This window comes from Pecten maximus, chromosome 16 (genome assembly GCF_902652985.1).
Source record: "Pecten maximus chromosome 16, xPecMax1.1, whole genome shotgun sequence".
Classification (NCBI taxonomy): domain Eukaryota; kingdom Metazoa; phylum Mollusca; class Bivalvia; order Pectinida; family Pectinidae; genus Pecten; species Pecten maximus.
In genome coordinates, this window is record NC_047030.1 from 36,398,675 (window position 1) to 36,416,644 (window position 17,970).

Genomic DNA, 17,970 nt, shown 5'->3' on the forward strand with positions numbered 1-17,970 from the left:
AGTTAATTTTGAAATGTAAATTTTAATATCTTGATAAGCTTTGAATTTAAAGTGATGGCTTTTGTTTAATAGCCAAGTATAGAAATCGTGCTACTCAGAAATATAAACAAATAAGATATAGAATAAAGATCAGGGGGAGATAACTCAATGTTATCTCCTCCACCCCCTAATTTCTGGTCTTTTTGTAAAAAATGAAGAAAAAAAGGCCGAACGAGAAAAAAAATTAGGAGTGGAGCCATTATTTAGATAAAAGAGTCGAAACACAGACACAGAACACGGAACCGGGCAAGTGACAACAAAAAATAACCAGATATATCACCAAACACTGAACTGGGGTAGTGACAACAGAACAACCAAACATATCACCGAATACCGAATCAGGGTAGTGACAACAGAACAACCAGACACACACCCATACATTGAACCGGGGTAGTGCCAGCAGTACAACCAGCATACCACCGTACCCCGAGCCACGATATATACCGCTACAATTGAAATATAGAATGTATGTCCGTATCTGTCCGGTCTATGGTCCTCCTTGTAACACTACATGTGTCATATTTGCATCATCAGTCCCCCCTGAATCTCAATTTCTCTCTAAATTCTGCTACAATGCCTCCAAGATGAGAATCCCGTCCGAAAATGTGCTAGTCGGTCCCATCATCTGGTTTCCAGGGACGCTAGATGGCACAAAATGTCATATGCGGTAGCTATATGTAGAGACCAACCAACCAATTGTTTTCCCATAGACCTTAGTGTTAACGTTTTGGATTATTTCATTCAAATTCTTGAATTGAATATGACGATTATGGTTTATAACAAAAGTTTAGGGTCTGATATAACACCTAATCAAAAAAAAAAGTTGGGTCCTTCAGCTCAAATTTTCTCCAGGGTAGCCATTTTGAAAATAGGTGAATTTCGCAGTAATAATTCTCAAAAATCTTAAATGTTTACCTGTTTACTATTATTACGTGAACTTTTGGGAAAAAAACCAATCGGACTTAAGAAATTTATATCAACATTTCTTATTGATAGTTACCTATCAGGCTACATATCTATTTTCTCACTTCATAACATACTGGCCAATCAGTGGCTGCCACACATTTTATCCTTGGCTCAACGTTCTATACACAGGGGCTGTTTCAAAAATATATTTTTTCAATTGGTTGGTTGTTCCCTTATAGGTTCCATGTCATCCCCTCAGTACTTTTCAAACAAGGGGAACCTATTTATTAAATTTGAGATTTAGTGATAATGGCTGCCTGTCGGCCATGTTGTTTTCAGATTGGTACCAAAATGCAACATGAGGGATCAAGGGGAACCTACATATGAAATTTGAGAAAGATTCCTTTCAGTGCTTTCTCAGAAATAGCGATAACAAACCTCAATTGTCAAAATCCAAGATGGCTGCCTAGGGACCAAGGGGAACATAGAAATGAAAGTTGAAAAAGATCCATGAATATCTTTCTGAGAAATAGTCGTAAAATAAGTTGTTTTAGGATGGACAGATGAAAGGATGGATGGCCAGACGCTGGACGAAGAGCGATTTGATCAGCCCACCATTTGATGATGGTGGGCTAAAAATGTTATCTTTCTTGTATTCATAAATACAACCATTTCCAAGTTATTGGACTTGTTAGGCCTTCCATTCATATCTTACCCTTCATGTTACCCATATCGGTTGTCAACGTTTCTTGTCTTCCTTTGGCATTGTTCATTTCCTCTGAAAAGACAAACAATATCAATGGGGAGACTGAATATCAAAGTACATGTACTGAATGATAAACAAGACATCTAAATGTAAATTTATTAAAAATATGACAGCTGTAAGTTTGTAATGTTTCAGGACAATTAGATGTAATAGTGATATTGGTATAGTGAGGATGTAGAAAATGTATTTATAGTAACAGTGACCTTAAAAAAAGAGCTATAAATAGACAAATATTTACAGATGGGCAAGCAAGGAAATAGCATTATTATTTCTTTAATCATATCATACCTTTTATTTCATCCACCGTCATGTCAAGTCGGGCTGTGACATCACTGACTGCCCCTGAAAAGACAAACAATATGTATGTATGTCATTGTGGACAATATGGAAGTTGATGATGTGAAGCATCATATATATCTATTATAGATACACTCATATCTATACACAACATCCGGGGTACTTCAATCATACAATCTTCAACAGTTCCAAATATGATATTTTCTCTCCTCTGCCCTAAATTGCTGTTGTATTGACAGAGAAGTCAGCTGGAAAAGATCTGAGTGGGAACACATTGGGGCAGGTGAGTCAAACAAGGCCCAATGGGCCCGAATCCCTCACCTGCCGTCCAGTGATCCCCTTTATACATTAATGTAAACTAAAACAAGTGTATCAAAGACCAGTAATAAGATCTCAGGCCTCTCAGTTATTTGAAAAGGTGTCTTATAAATATTTTGGCCAATTTACCTTTTTCAAAATTAAACCATGGTCTAGGTCATTCATTTGAACAAATTTTCTAGTCCTTCACCCAAACATGCTACAGATCGATATCCGACCCATGGCTTCTTCATTATTAAGAAGTTGTTTAAAGATTTTAGACTATTTGACCCATGTGACCTTGAAGTTAAGGTCATTCCTTTGAACAAACATGGGAGCCTTTCAACCCAGCATGCCACCGACCCAATATCAATTCCATTGGCCTCTTGGTTATTGAGAAGAAGTCATTTCAGGATTTCAGCCTATATGACTCCTATGACCTTCAATATAGGTCAAGGTCATTCCTTTGAACAATCTTGGAAACCTTTCAACACAGCATGCTACTGACCCAATATCAACTCCATGGGCTTCTTGGTTATTGAGAAGTCAATTAAAGATTACAGTCTGTTTGACCCCTGTGACCTTCGTTGAAGGTCAAAGTCATTCCTTTGAACAATCTTGGTAGCACTTTAACTCAACATGTTACTGACCCAATATCAACTCCATGGGCCTTTTGGTTATTGAGAAGAAGTCATTTAAAGATTTTAGCCTGTTTGACAACTGTGACCTTGAATGCATGTCAAGGTCATTCATTTGAACAAAGTTGGTAGCCCTTCATCCCAGCATACTACAGGCCCATTTTATCATGACTCGGGGTCTCTTGGTTATTTGAGAAGAAGTCAAAAATGTACATTGTTTGTGACGCACGACGGACAAAAGGGATCACAATAGGTCACTTGAGACTTTGTTTCAGGTGACCTAAAAACTTCTTGAAATAGCAATAACAAATTTACAACTCAAATCAAAATCCATGGTGGCCACCTGTATCAGCTATTTCATTTTTCGGGTCACCCATGAAATTAAATAGGCACAACTTGGGATAGGCAGGAACTTATAAACATCAAATTTTGAACTATCCTTCAAGTACTTCTCAAGAAATGGTGATAACAATTTCAACTTCAGAACCCAAGATGGCCGCCTGTCAGCATTTTCATTTCCATTTCAGACTCTTAATTTAATGCATAAAACAAATGACCAATCAGAACCTGTATATGAAGTTTGAAAAATATCCATTCTGTACTTGGAATAACTTCTGCTTGACCAAATGGGTTTTTCTCAGGGTACTCCAAGAGATACATCTGTAGTGATAACAAGAGGCCCAGAGGGCCTGTATCGCTCAACTGGTTTCATGAGATATGATAACAATCTACACACTTCAAAGGTCAAAACCTAAAATGACTGCATGTCAGCCATTTTCCTCCCTGGGAAATTATTATTATTACTATTGAGGGAAACCTTATTATAAAGCCTAAAAATGACCTTCAAATATTTCTCAAGAAAGAGCTATAAATAGACATATATTTACAGATGAGCAAGGAAGGAAATGTGATTATTTTTTCGGCATAGCCGTCTAATTTGGTTTTGGCCCCGGATATGACGCGACAGGTGGCGTTCTGGTCAAGATGAAGTATGTGATTGGTCAATGTAGCGGTCAATGCAAAATGTTGAATATGCAAATGTTCTGACATATACGGAAACAAAAATGGCTTCCAATGTGAATCGACTGCGGTTGAAAACTATAACAGCTTCCGCAATGAAGAGAATAATAGGAAAATTGGTCAAACACAATCCTAGAATTAAACTTGGGAAGCAGTACAATAGATTGTAACAGTTCAAACATGAAAACAGCAGATATATATATTTACACAAATACAGTCTGTACCAGTACATCGCTACTGTCACTATACTATATGAACAGTGTTTACACTTATTTACACATAAATATGTGTGCCGTAATATTTACAGAACGTGTTATTTAACATTTAAACCACTGTGTATAATATCGTTATCCAACTAACCCAGATGGAATATAGATATCGCCTTGTAAACTATCTTGTGTTTGTGTTGCCACGTTTTCAAAACAGTCACGTAATGATCTAAAAATAATTCCCGCGCTAAATTTAGAGGGGTATTCCCAACTAAATCGAGTGGTTAAGCTGGACATAGGGATAGGCTGTGAACATTGGAACAGCACTGAAACATAACTGGAAAGGAACAAAACGCGTAAAATTCAGTGAAAATTGCAACGTTTTTACCGTGATGTCCCTTTTAAATTGAATGCAAGCTGAATAAGTGGATGCATCTATTCAAATGACACATTTGTAGTCTTATTATCACCAAAAATGATTCAAACTGATATAATTTTGTTATCCGTGCTGAAACTGCGCATTTATTAATTACATCGTAGTTCGTTAATTTATTTCACCAGTAGTTTTACATTATAACCACCAGCATTAAAACTATGCCGTTTATCTTTTTTAAAGATATTTCTTGTTTTAATTATAACATACCTTTTATTTCATCCACCGTCATGTCAAGTCGGCCTGTGACATCACTGACTGCCCCTGAAAAGACAAACAATATGCTTGTTTATCATTGTAGATGATATGGAAGTTAATGATGTGAAGCATCACATACATGTATCTATTATAAATACACTCATATCTTTATCCCAGCATACTACAAATGCAATATCAGGTCAGGTCTCTGGGAACTTCCGTTATTGAGAGGAAATCATTTTAATCCTATTTAACCTGGTGATCTTGAATGTAGGTCAAGGTCATTCATTTAAACAAACTTGGTAGCCGTTTAACCCAGTATGCTACAGGCCCAATATCATTACCCTAGGGCTCTCTTGGTTATTTGAGAAGATGTCAAAAATGTGGCCACCTGTATCAGCTATTTCATTTTTCGGGTCACCCATGAAATTAAATAGGCACAACTTGGGATAGGCAGGAACTTATAAACATCAAATTTTGAACTATCCTTCAAGTACTTCTCAAGAAATGGTGATAACAATTTCAACTTCAGAACCCAAGATGGCCGCCTGTCAGCATTTTCATTTCCATTTCAGACTCTTAATTTAATGCATAAAACAAATGACCAATCAGAACCTGTATATGAAGTTTGAAAAATATCCATTCTGTACTTGGAATAACTTCTGCTTGACCAAATGTTTAACCCAGTATGCTACAGGCCCAATATCATTACCCTAGGGCTCTCTTGGTTATTTGAGAAGATGTCAAAAATGTACATTGTTTGAACGGTAATACATTGGGACAGGTGAGTCAAATAACTGAGTGGTAACACATTGGGACAGGTGAGTCAAAGAACTGAGTGGTAACACATTGGGACAGGTGAGTCAAAGAACTGAACGGTAACACATTGGGACAGGTGAGTCAAATAACTGAGTGGTGACACATTGGGACAGGTGAGTCAACAAACTGAGTGGTAACACATTGGGACAGGTGAGTCAAAGAACTGAGTGGTAATAGATTGGGACAGGTGAGTCAAGAAACTGTACGGTAACACATTGGGACAGGTGAGTCAACGAACTGAGTGGTAATACATTGGGACAGGTGAGTCAAAGAACTGAGTGGTAACACATTAGGACAGGTGAGTCAACGAACTGAGTGGTAATATATTGGGACAGGTGAGTCAAGAAACTGTATGGTTACACATTGGGACAGGTGATTCAAAGAACTGAGTGGTAACACATTGGGACAGGTGAGTCAAAGAACTGAGCGGTAACACATTGGGACAGGTGAGTCAAAGAACTGAGTGGTAATAGATTGGGACAGGTGAGTCAATAAACTGTACGGTAACACATTGGGACAGGTGAGTCAACGAACTGAGTGGTAATATATTGGGACAGGTGAGTCAAAGAACTGAGTGGTAACACATTAGGACAGGTGAGTCAACGAACTGAGTGGTAATATATTGGGACAGGTGAGTCAAGAAACTGTATGGTTACACATTGGGACAGGTGAGTCAACGAACTGAGTGGTAACACATCGGGACATGTGAGTCAAAGAACTGAGTAGTAATAGATTGGGACAGGTGAGTCAAGAAACTGTACGGTAACACATTGGGACAGGTGAGTCAACGAACTGAGTGGTAACACATTGGGACAGGTGAGTCAACGAACGGCATGGTAACACATTGGGACAGGTGAGTCAAAGAACAGCATGGTAACACATTGGGACAGGTGAGTCAAAGAACTGTACGGTAACACATTGGGACAGGTGAGTCAAAGAACTGAACAGTAACACATTGGGACAGGTGAGTCAAAGAACTGAGTGGTAACACATTGGGACAGGTGAGTCAAAGAAATGAATGGTAACACATTGGGACAGGTGAGTCAAAGAACTGAACAGTAATACATTGGGACAGGTGAGTCAAAGAACTGAGTGGTAACACATCGGGACAGGTGAGTCAAATAAGGTTGCTGTTTCACAGCACCTAAAAACTGTATGGTAACACATTGGGACAGGTGAGTGAAAGAACTGGCCATTTTCTCGGCTCAAAAATCTAAGTTCAAATAGCACAAAAACATAACAACGGGAACCTACACATGAAGCTTGAGGAATATCCCTCCAGTACTTTTCGAGAAACAATAACAATCTTCAATTCTCAAAATCCAAGATGGCCGTCTGTCATTTTGTTTTTCTGATCAAAAGTCAACACCCTAACAAGGGCCCAATGGGCCCAAATCGCTCACCTGCAGTGCAGTGATATTTTCATATATGGATCCTGCAGTTATTTAAAAAGCATGCTACAGGACCAATATAATGTCTCTCTGCACTTTGGCTTTTCACTAAAAGTCATTTAAAGATTTAAGCATACTTGATCGACGTGACCTTGAATGTGAGTCAGGGTCATATATTTGAAAAAATTTGGTAGCCCTTCACCCCAGCATGCTACAGACCCAATATTAACTCCATGGGACTCTTGGTTATTGAGAAGAAGTCGTTTAAAGATTCTAGCCTTTTTGACTCCTGTGACCTTGAATGAAGGTCAAGGTCATTCATTTGAACAAACTTGGTAGCACTTTACCCCAGCATGCTACAGACCCAATATCAACTCCCTGGGACTCTTGGTTATTGAGAGGAAGTCATTTAACAGATTTTAGCCTTTTTGACTCCTGTGACCTTGAATGAAGGTCAAGGTCATTCATTTAAACAAACTTGAGAGCCCTTCACCCCAGCATGCTACAGGCCAAATATTAGGTCTCTGGGACTGTTGGTTATTGAGAAGAAGTCATTTAAAATTGTTAGCCTTTTTGACTCCTGTGACCTTGAATGAAGATCAAGGTAATTCAATTGAACAAACTTGGTAGCCCTTTACCGCAGCATGCTACAGACCCAATATCAACTCCCTGGGACTCTTGGTTATTGAGAAGAAGTCGTTTAAAAATGTAAGCCTTTTTTACTCTAGTGACCTTGAATGAAGGTCAAGGTCATTAATTTAAACAAACCTGGTAACCCTTCAACCCACCATGCTACAGGCCAAATATTAGGTCTCTGGAACTCTTGGTTATTGAGAAGAAGTTGTTTAAAGATTTTAGCCTTTTTGACTCCTGTGACCTTGAATGAAGATCAAGGTAATTCAATTGAACAAACTTGGCAGCCCTTTACCGCAGCATGCTACAGGCCAAATATTAGGTCTCTGGGACTGTTGGTTATTGAGAAGTCATTTAAAATTGTTAGCCTTTTTGACTCCTGTGACCTTGAATGAAGATCAAGGTAATTCAATTGAACAAACTTGGTAGCCCTTTACCGCAGCATGCTACAGACCCAATATCAACTCCCTGGGACTCTTGGTTATTGAGAAGAAGTTGTTTAAAAATGTAAGCCTTTTTTACTCTAGTGACCTTGAATGAAGGTCAAGGTCATTAATTTAAACAAACCTGGTAACCCTTCAACCCACCATGCTACAGGCCAAATATTAGGTCTCTGGAACTCTTGGTTATTGAGAAGAAGTTGTTTAAAGATTTTAGCCTTTTTGACTCCTGTGACCTTGAATGAAGATCAAGGTAATTCAATTGAACAAACTTGGCAGCCCTTTACCGCAGCATGCTACAGACCCAATATCAACTCCCTGGGACTCTTGGTTATTGAGAAGAAGTCGTTTAAAAATGTAAGCCTTTTTTACTCTAGTGACCTTGAATGAAGGTCAAGGTCATTAATTTAAACAAACCTGGTAACCCTTCAACCCACCATGCTACAGGCCAAATATTAGGTCTCTGGAACTCTTGGTTATTGAGAAGAAGTTGTTTAAAGATTTTAGCCTTTTTGACTCCTGTGACCTTGAATGAAGATCAAGGTAATTCAATTGAACAAACTTGGTAGCCCTTTACCGCAGCATGCTACAGACCCAATATCAACTCCCTGGGACTCTTGGTTATTGAGAAGAAGTCGTTTAAAAATGTAAGCCTTTTTTACTCTAGTGACCTTGAATGAAGGTCAAGGTCATTAATTTAAACAAACCTGGTAACCCTTCAACCCACCATGCTACAGGCCAAATATTAGGTCTCTGGAACTCTTGGTTATTGAGAAGAAGTTGTTTAAAGATTTTAGCCTTTTTGACTCCTGTGACCTTGAATGAAGATCAAGGTAATTCAATTGAACAAACTTGGCAGCCCTTTACCGCAGCATGCTACAGGCCAAATATTAGGTCTCTGGGACTGTTGGTTATTGAGAAGAAGTCATTTAAAATTGTTAGCCTTTTTGACTCCTGTGACCTTGAATGAAGATCAAGGTAATTCAATTGAACAAACTTGGTAGCCCGTTACCGCAGCATGCTACAGACCCAATATCAACTCCCTGGGACTCTTGGTTATTGAGAAGAAGTCGTTTAAAAATGTAAGCCTTTTTTACTCTAGTGACCTTGAATGAAGGTCAAGGTCATTAATTTAAACAAACCTGGTAACCCTTCAACCCACCATGCTACAGGCCAAATATTAGGTCTCTGGAACTCTTGGTTATTGAGAAGAAGTTGTTTAAAGATTTTAGCCTTTTTGACTCCTGTGACCTTGAATGAAGATCAAGGTAATTCAATTGAACAAACTTGGCAGCCCTTTACCGCAGCATGCTACAGGCCAAATATTAGGTCTCTGGGACTGTTGGTTATTGAGAAGTCATTTAAAATTGTTAGCCTTTTTGACTCCTGTGACCTTGAATGAAGATCAAGGTAATTCAATTGAACAAACTTGGCAGCCCTTTACCGCAGCATGCTACAGACCCAATATCAACTCCCTGGGACTCTTGGTTATTGAGAAGAAGTCGTTTAAAAATGTAAGCCTTTTTTACTCTAGTGACCTTGAATGAAGGTCAAGGTCATTAATTTAAACAAACCTGGTAACCCTTCAACCCACCATGCTACAGGCCAAATATTAGGTCTCTGGAACTCTTGGTTATTGAGAAGAAGTCTTTTAAAAATTTTAGCCTTTTTGACTCCTGTGACCTTGAATGAAGGTCAAGGTCATTAATTTGAAGAAAATTGGTAGCCCTTTACCCCAGCATGCTACAGACCCAATATCAACTCCCTGGGACTCTTGGTTATTGAGAGGAAGTCGTTTAAAGATTTTAGCCTTTTTGACCCCTGTGACCTTGAATGAAGGTCAAAGTCATTCATTTGAACAAACTTGGTAGCCCTTTACCCCAGCATGCTACAGACCCAATATCAACTCCCTGGGACTCTTGGTTATTGAGAAGAAGTTGTTTTAAGATTTTAGCCTTTTTGACTCCTGTGACCTTGAATGAAGGTCAAGGTTATTCATTTGAACAAACTTGGTAGCCCTTCACCCCACCATGCTACAGGCCAAATATTAGGTCTCTGGGACTGTTAGTTATTGAGAAGAAGTCGTTTAAAGATTTAATCCTTTTTGACTCCTGTGACCTTAAATGAAGGTCAAGGTCATTCATTTGAACAAACTTGGTAGCCCTTTACCCTAGCATGCTACAGACCCAATATCAACTCCCTGGGACTCTTGGTTATTGAGAAGAAGTCGTTTAAAGATTTTAGCCTTTTTGACCCCTGTGACCTTGAATGAAGGTCAAAGTCATTCATTTGAACAAACTTGGTTGTCCTTTTCCCCAGCATGCTACAGACCCAATATCAACTCCCTGGGACTCTTGGTTATTAAAAAGAAGTCGTTTAAAGATTTTAGCCTTTTTGACCCCTGTGACCTTGAATGAAGGTCAAAGTCATTCATTTGAACAAACTTGGTAGCCCTTTACCTCAGCATGCTACAGACCCAATATCAAGTCCCTGGGACTCTTGGCTATTAAGAAGAAGTCGTTTAAAATTTTTAGCCTTTTTGACCCCTGTGACCTTGAATGAAGGTCAACATTATTCATTTGAACAAACTTGGTAGTCCTTCACCCCAGCATGCTTCAGGCCCAATATTAGGTCTCTGGGCCTTTTGGTTATTGAGAAGAAGTTGCTTGAATGGAAAAGTTGACGCCGGACGGACGACGCGCCACGGCATAAGCTCACTTGCCCTTCGGGCAGGTGAGCTAAAAAGGAAATGTTGACACTGAATAATAAGATGGATAGATGCAGCACAACAATATAAACTTACCTATCCTAAGGGGAGTAAGCTAAGGACCTTCTCAGGTAAAAACTTGGAAATTATTGATTCCACTGAAAACATCAAAAATCTCTGACTGTGTAATGGATCTCCTTTTATATCTTACCCTTTACACCCTCCACATCTGTCTTCATCGTGTCCTGTTGGACTTTGATGTCACCGATTTCCCCTGGAAAGACAATGATTGCACAGACTGAGTAATAAAGTACATACATGTACCAGGTAAAATACCATTGATGTCATCCAGTATTAAACTTTAAATAAACACATGTCTAAACAAGAGGCCCATGGGACTTAACGGTCACCTGAGATTTGAAATATTTCAGTCAATTTAATTGACGCTTTTTGGCCTGACCAATCAGTCTAAGGGATCAGTCAGGGCCAAACTGTGTATACCATTGAGCAGTCATCCCATGCTGATAATGTTAACAAATTTAGAATGAATTTCAAAACAAACAAAAGAAATGATATTCAAAAATGTAATTTCCCTATAACTATAGTGAAGTTTATCCCCTCCCATGGGCCAAACGTGAGACCCAAGGGCCTGGAAATTCACAATTTTGGTAAAGCACCTTAAGACCCTTCCATAGATCTATGAAAAGTATTTGATTCTACCATATCTGAGAGTGGAGAAGAAACTTTTTGAAATTTCGGTCAATTTGGCCCCTCTTGGCCCCGCCCCTCAGGCCCCCAGGGGTCAGCCTCACCATTTGTACAATTTTGAATCCCCAATAGTGATGCCACTTGTCAAATATGAGCCATATCCATTGCTCGGTTTCAGAGAAGAAGTCGTTTATATCAATATAGCCCAATTGACCACATTTGGCCCCACTGGATCTCCTTTTCATTTCTTACCCTTTACACCCTCCACATCTGTCTTCATCGTGTCCTGTTGGACTTTGATGTCACCGATTTCCCCTGGAACGACAATGATTGCACAGACTGAGTAATAAAGTACATACATGTACCAGGTAAAATACCACTGATGTCATCCAGTATTAAACTTTAAATAAACATTTTAACATTTTAAAATTGCACATCTTCACGTAGAAGGCCTCTGGATTTTTTGATCTTTATTACTTTGTATAAGTCTCCAAGCATTCCTCTTTGGATTACCTTTGTTGGTCAAATACCCTGACTCTTCATATCAGGATGTTCAACCCTGATTTTACACTTCTTGTTCTTCTATAAAATGGGTTTAATTATAAGCAAATGGCTTCTGTAGTGAATACTTATTAAATATAATATGTTGATTCTGAATCACAATACTTATCCCAGTTACCGTAAACCCTATGCACAGCTTACCATCAAGTTCCTGTACAAGAACAATAAAATTTTGCTCTGTCTGTGGGTCAATCCTCATGGACAGTATGCTGTCCACCTTTGCTACAAATGCCATACTTGTCAATACAGTATTCTCTATGTCTTCCACACTTTTCCTGATGTCGGCCCATCTGATTTTGAAATCTCCATCAGAAATGGAGGCAGTGTTTGCATGTGCGTAAGCTTCATTACGCTGAACTCGCAGACGGTCAATGTTGGCCGAAAGCGATCTGTCTGCCAAATCTGGAACTCTCCCCCAACCGTTCTTGTGAGGTGGAATGTTTCCAAGGTTCCTAAGCAGGATATAGATAAGAGATGTATCTAAATCTTGCAATGACCCTGCAAACACTCCACCTTTGGGGAACAGGATCTTCTTCTGCTGGTTATTCAACAAAGAGAAGATCTGTCCCTTCTGGTTCCCAAGAACAGGGCCAAGTCCTGAGGATGGCAGACGAGAGTGGAGTAATTCTCTGAAGACATCTGGGACGACATCAATCATCAGTCTACAAATTCGGGCAAAGTTAACAGTTTCCTTGGTCGACTGGTACTTGGCAGCCATATTCTTAAGTTGGTTTACAGCGATGTAGTGACAGTGGTACTGGAAAATAGAAGCCAAAGCAAATTAGATTCTAAATATCTGGTAAACTAGAACTGTCTGCAGGATGACTGCCTGATCTCTACCCCCAATCCCCACACCCCTCCCCGTTCCCAATCAACCATTCCTATTCTGCCCCTAAGTTTGACAATACTGGGTAAATACAGAAAGATCATTTATTTTGGACAGTGTTTGACACTTCACGTACAAATTAACAAGAGGTCCCATGGGCCGGCCTTAATTCACCTGAGATTTTAAATATTTCAGTTTATTTATTTAATTCTGTTTAACTACCATGTCAAGCTGATAATGTTAACCAAGTTAAAATGAACTTCAATTAAACTTCAATAGAAATCAAACAAATTATAGTCAAACTGTGATTTCCCTATATAAACTATGGTAAAGTTTACCCCCTTCCCAGGGGCAAACACGAGACCCCAGGGACATCAAATTCACAATTTTGGTAAAGCACCTTAAGACCCTTCCACCTATGAAGAGTATTTGATTCCATCATAACTGAGAGTAGAGAAGAAGGTTTTTGAAATTTCAGTCAATTTGACCCTTTTTAACCCCACCCATCAGCCCCTGGGGGTCATTCAGGGCCAACATGTGCATGCCATCAAACTGTCATCTCATACTGATAATGTTAACCAAATTAGAATGAATTCCATTACAAATCCAAGAAATAAAAGACAAAACTGTGATTTCCCTATATAAACTACAGTAAAGTTTACCTCCTCCCCAGGGGCAAACATGACACCCCAGGGTCATGAAATTCACAATTTTGGTAAAGCACCTTAAGACCCTTCCATCTATGAAGAGTGTTTGATTCCATTCCATATCTGAGAGTAGAGAAGATTTGCCCTGGGGTGTGGGGATCATATAATTCACAATTTTGGTTGACTTTTGGCCATAGAAGCTTCCTGCAAAATTTCATTTGTCTCAGGTAACGTAACAAGAGATCCCAGAGGGATCTTGGCACCTAACATTGAATGATTTTGATAGGTTCCATGTCAGATCGATCTTTTCTCAATTCTCCCCTTCACCTTACTAATCTATGTAAATTGAGAAACATCCCTCCAGTACTTTTCAAACAAGGGAAACTAATATATGAAATCTGAGATTTAGCGATAATGGCTGTTTGTCGACAATGTTTACGGTGGACCATGGGGAACCTACATATGAAATTTAATTAAGATTCCTTCAGTGCCTTCTGTAAAATAACGATAACAAACATCAGTTGCCAAATCCAATATGGCTGCCTGTTGGCCATGTTGTTATCCGACTGGTCCCAAAAAGCAATATGCATAACTAGGGACCAAGGGTAACATATACATTTGTATATATCAAATTTGAAAACATCCCTTCAGTTTTTTTCTGAGAAATAGTGATAACAAACTTCAGTTGTCAAAATTCAAGATGGCTGCCTGTCGGCCATGCTGATATCCAACTGGTCCCAAAATAAAATATGCATAACAAGGGAACAAGGGCAACCTACATATGAAATTTCAGAGAGATCACTTCAGCACTTTCTGAGGAATAGCAATAACAAACTTCAATTGTCAAAATCCAAGATGGCTGCCTGTCAGCCATGTTGTTTTCTGATCGGTCCCAAAATGCAATATGCATAACTAAATACAAAGGGAAACATACATATGAAATTTGAGAAAGATCCCTTCAGTACTTTCTCAGACATCGCGATAACAAACTTTAATGGTCAAAATCCAAGATGGCTGGTAGTCGGCCATGTTTTTTTTTTTATTGGTCCTCAAATGCAATATGCATAACTAGGGACCAAGGGGAACCTACATATGAAATTTGAGAAAGATCCCTTTAGTTCTTTATCAGAAATAGCGATAACAAACCTCAATTGTCAAAATCCAAGATGGCTGCCCGTCAGCCATGTTGTTTTTTATTGGTCCCAAAATGCAATATGCAAAACTAGGGACCAAGTGCAACCTACACATGAAATTTGAGAAGGATCTCTTCAGTACTTTCTGAGAAATAGCGATAACAAGAATTCTTTATGGACGGATGCAGGGACGGACAGACCACGGATGCAGGGCAATTGAATAATAAAGCCCAGAAACAAAGTCCTGACTCCCTAGGGATGTGAAAAGATGCCAGGGATTGTTTTAATAATATTGTGTTTAATGAAACTAAGTCCCTTGGGGTGAGGAAAGACCCCAGGGCCTATTATCACATCATGATTGTGTGTATCTCTTTATGCCCAACAGTGCTATATATACGGTTATGGGGTGGGGATCTCAAAGGCTTCACAAATATAACAAAGAAACTAAGTCCCTGGGGGTGGGGAAAGACCCTCCGAATTTATATAAATGGCGCACAAAGTGTTTCTCTTATTAGAAATATATATACATGTATATATACCTTCGCCACTCGTGTTTCTAAGTAATTGTTTTATATATGTATTATTGCATCCCTGACAATGAACATTAAACAGCCTGTTACCGACAGAAATGTTTATATATTTATTTATATATAGGACGTTTTCTAATTAATCACAATCAGGCCTTCTGTGAATTATTTATCGACAGTTGAGGGATCATCTTCATAAACATTACGATATTGTTTGTGGCTTATCTACTAAGTTTGTGGAACTGTTTTATGTTCTGTGTCTATATGTGATCGTTTATAATTTACTTGTTTCTTGTGTTATATATATGATATATATATATATATTATCAACCATCAAGTGTGTATCAGGAATTAATCAATATCATCTTTTTATGTTAGTATGTTTATTGTTCCGTAATTTGTGTCCATCCATCACCGGAAGTTGTTTTTATGTTTAGTTGAAGAAAAATAAAATGTAAGTTGGAGGCACCACGTGTTAGAGATTTTCTATATATTGTACACACAGCCAAGCGAACCCCAAACACAACATTTGATAAAGGGCACATACTGCCTCGAAAAATTTGACAGTTTACTTGTATGTACAGTCGAATCTGTATTAAGCGACCACTCAAGGGAAGTTGAAAACGGTCTCTTAATGGAGAGTGGTCTCTTAATAGAGATGGTATCTTAAATTTAATAAATGTTCATAAGCTTTTTATTTGCTTTATAAATTGGCAATAATGATTTATAATATATATGAAAAATGAACCACCACTTTGAATAAAACAAAACAATTTTTTTTTTTTTTTTTTTGTATTTTTTTTTAATAATTATTACTGTGCTAATTTTTCATCACTATATGTATTTTTTGAAATTCTTTCAGCATAGCAAAATACATAGATTTAACATGAGAAATATATTTCATTGGTTAATTAGATTACTTTCAAATTATTTATATATATTTTTTTAATTCCTGAAATCTTGGTCCGGATTTCCGCTCCGATTATTATTTACGTTCCTTCATTTCCTACTTTAAAAACGGCGACTTTTTCACTGGCAAATATCTGTTTTAATGTCTCAAAAAGATAACAAATCACGATTTAACAGTAAGTTAACTGTTTATGCATTCCTTTATTGTTATCTTTCGCATGCAAATTGATATATCGTATATAAAACGTCTGAAAATCGTCATAATTCCAGACGGTCACTTCGCCTCATCTCCCGTCCTTTTGCACGAAAAGTAAAAATACTTGGGTGTTATTAAGGCGAAAATGGTAATGTAAGGCATTTTGGAGACTTCTGGTCGCTTATTGGAGAGTTATTTTTATCACGGGAACGAAAAATTGTGGTCGCTGGTCGCGTAAAGAGAGGGTCGCTTAATAGACTTAAAATATATAGCGAAAACGCTCGGGAGGAATTGAAATGGTCGCTTAGAACAGAGGGTCGCTAAATAGAGATGGTCGCTTGGACAGATTCGACTGTATTGTCGTTATTACTACCCGACAAATTATATATACAACTGTATATATATAATTAAAAGTGAATAATGTCCTTGTGATGGCTGTCCATAATACATATAGACTTTATATCAAAAGTTTAGTGTCCGATGTAATATATGAAAATGATATTATAATCGTATTATGATAGATAATGAAAGCGCTCATGCTTTACAGATCAACGTGTTATCCCTGTTAGGCTTTATGAATGGTTGTTCACACATGGAAACTGACACAATTAATGAGGGACAAATTAAATCATGACTCCACACTTTCGAGTGTGTGTGACCACAGAGGTTTATAATACAGGGGACCTGTTCCTCAATAGCATACCCCGCCTGTGGGCCCCTAGAGAGGTTTATAGTACAGGGGACCTGTTCCTCAATAGCATAAGTACCTGCCTGTGGGCCCCTAGCAGCGATACTGCCGGAGAGCAGTGTAGGCAGGGTATGAATATTCGTGCTAATTTGACATATGTTTTGACCCTACATATTTCTCAGAAATAGTGATTTGACTTCTGAAATTGCTAAAAGTCAAGGGTAAACTGGATGCCCTGTGTAGAGTAATGCTCATTTATAGTAACACAAATAAAAGTTTTCCCTAATTACTCGCTAATGAATTAAGACAATGCAACGACAAACTTCTCAACTCAAGATTAGCATAATATCTTTGTATTTCATCAATTGTTCTCTATAGGTACTCAAATCGTTGGCGAAAGACAAACTTTGCCAAAAAAAAAAATGCGACCCATGACTATACATCTCTCGGACTACGTCCTGGGAGGTAAAAACTCTTTTTTCGGCATAGCTGTATAATATCCTTTTTACCCCGGATATGACGCGACAGGTGGCGCTACTGGTCAAGATGAAGTATGTGATTGGTCAATGTAGCGGTAAATGCAAAATGCAGATATGCAGTTAAAAACGAAACAAGTTCAGATTGAATGCAAGCTGAATAAGTGGATGTATCTTTTTAAATGACACATATTAATAAAATTATATTTCTTATTCAAATGCAGTCTTATTATCACCAAAAATGATTCAAACATATTTTTTTCATCCGTGCTGAAACGCATTAGTTCATTCAGAGACATATATAGAGAGATATTTTCCCGTACAAGTGGTGGCTCCCTTTATTCGTGACCACTCAAGCATATCCCTTATCGAGAGCGCCTTGTCCCCTATCAAACACACGCGAGCTCAGGTAAAGTGGGCTTTGCGCATGTGTGTATCGATGTACTGGAACTTATTCGACATGTTCTGGTTAATCCGCCATTACGTCAGACCAAAACATCGTCAAT

At 38.3% G+C, this 17,970-nt stretch overlaps 3 protein-coding genes across 6 annotated transcripts in view; 2 read left to right on the top strand and 1 right to left on the bottom strand.

Moving 5' to 3' along the window:
* Positions 1 to 17,970, bottom strand: part of LOC117314740 — a gene marked incomplete in the record, with an annotated part of 896,274 nt that overhangs the window by 451,901 nt on the left and 426,403 nt on the right. Inside the window, 4 exon segments of the mRNA XM_033868831.1 lie at positions 2,000 to 2,053; positions 4,816 to 4,869; positions 11,005 to 11,067; positions 11,754 to 11,816. Of these exon segments, the coding sequence (XP_033724722.1) occupies positions 2,000 to 2,053; positions 4,816 to 4,869; positions 11,005 to 11,067; positions 11,754 to 11,816 (234 nt within the window).
* LOC117314739 overlaps positions 1 to 17,970 on the top strand; it is a 439,277-nt gene that overhangs the window by 118,058 nt on the left and 303,249 nt on the right. The gene's annotated exons all lie outside the window — the stretch shown is intronic.
* Positions 1 to 17,970, top strand: part of LOC117314764 (cyclin-dependent kinase 11B-like) — a 121,203-nt gene that overhangs the window by 42,248 nt on the left and 60,985 nt on the right. The gene's annotated exons all lie outside the window — the stretch shown is intronic.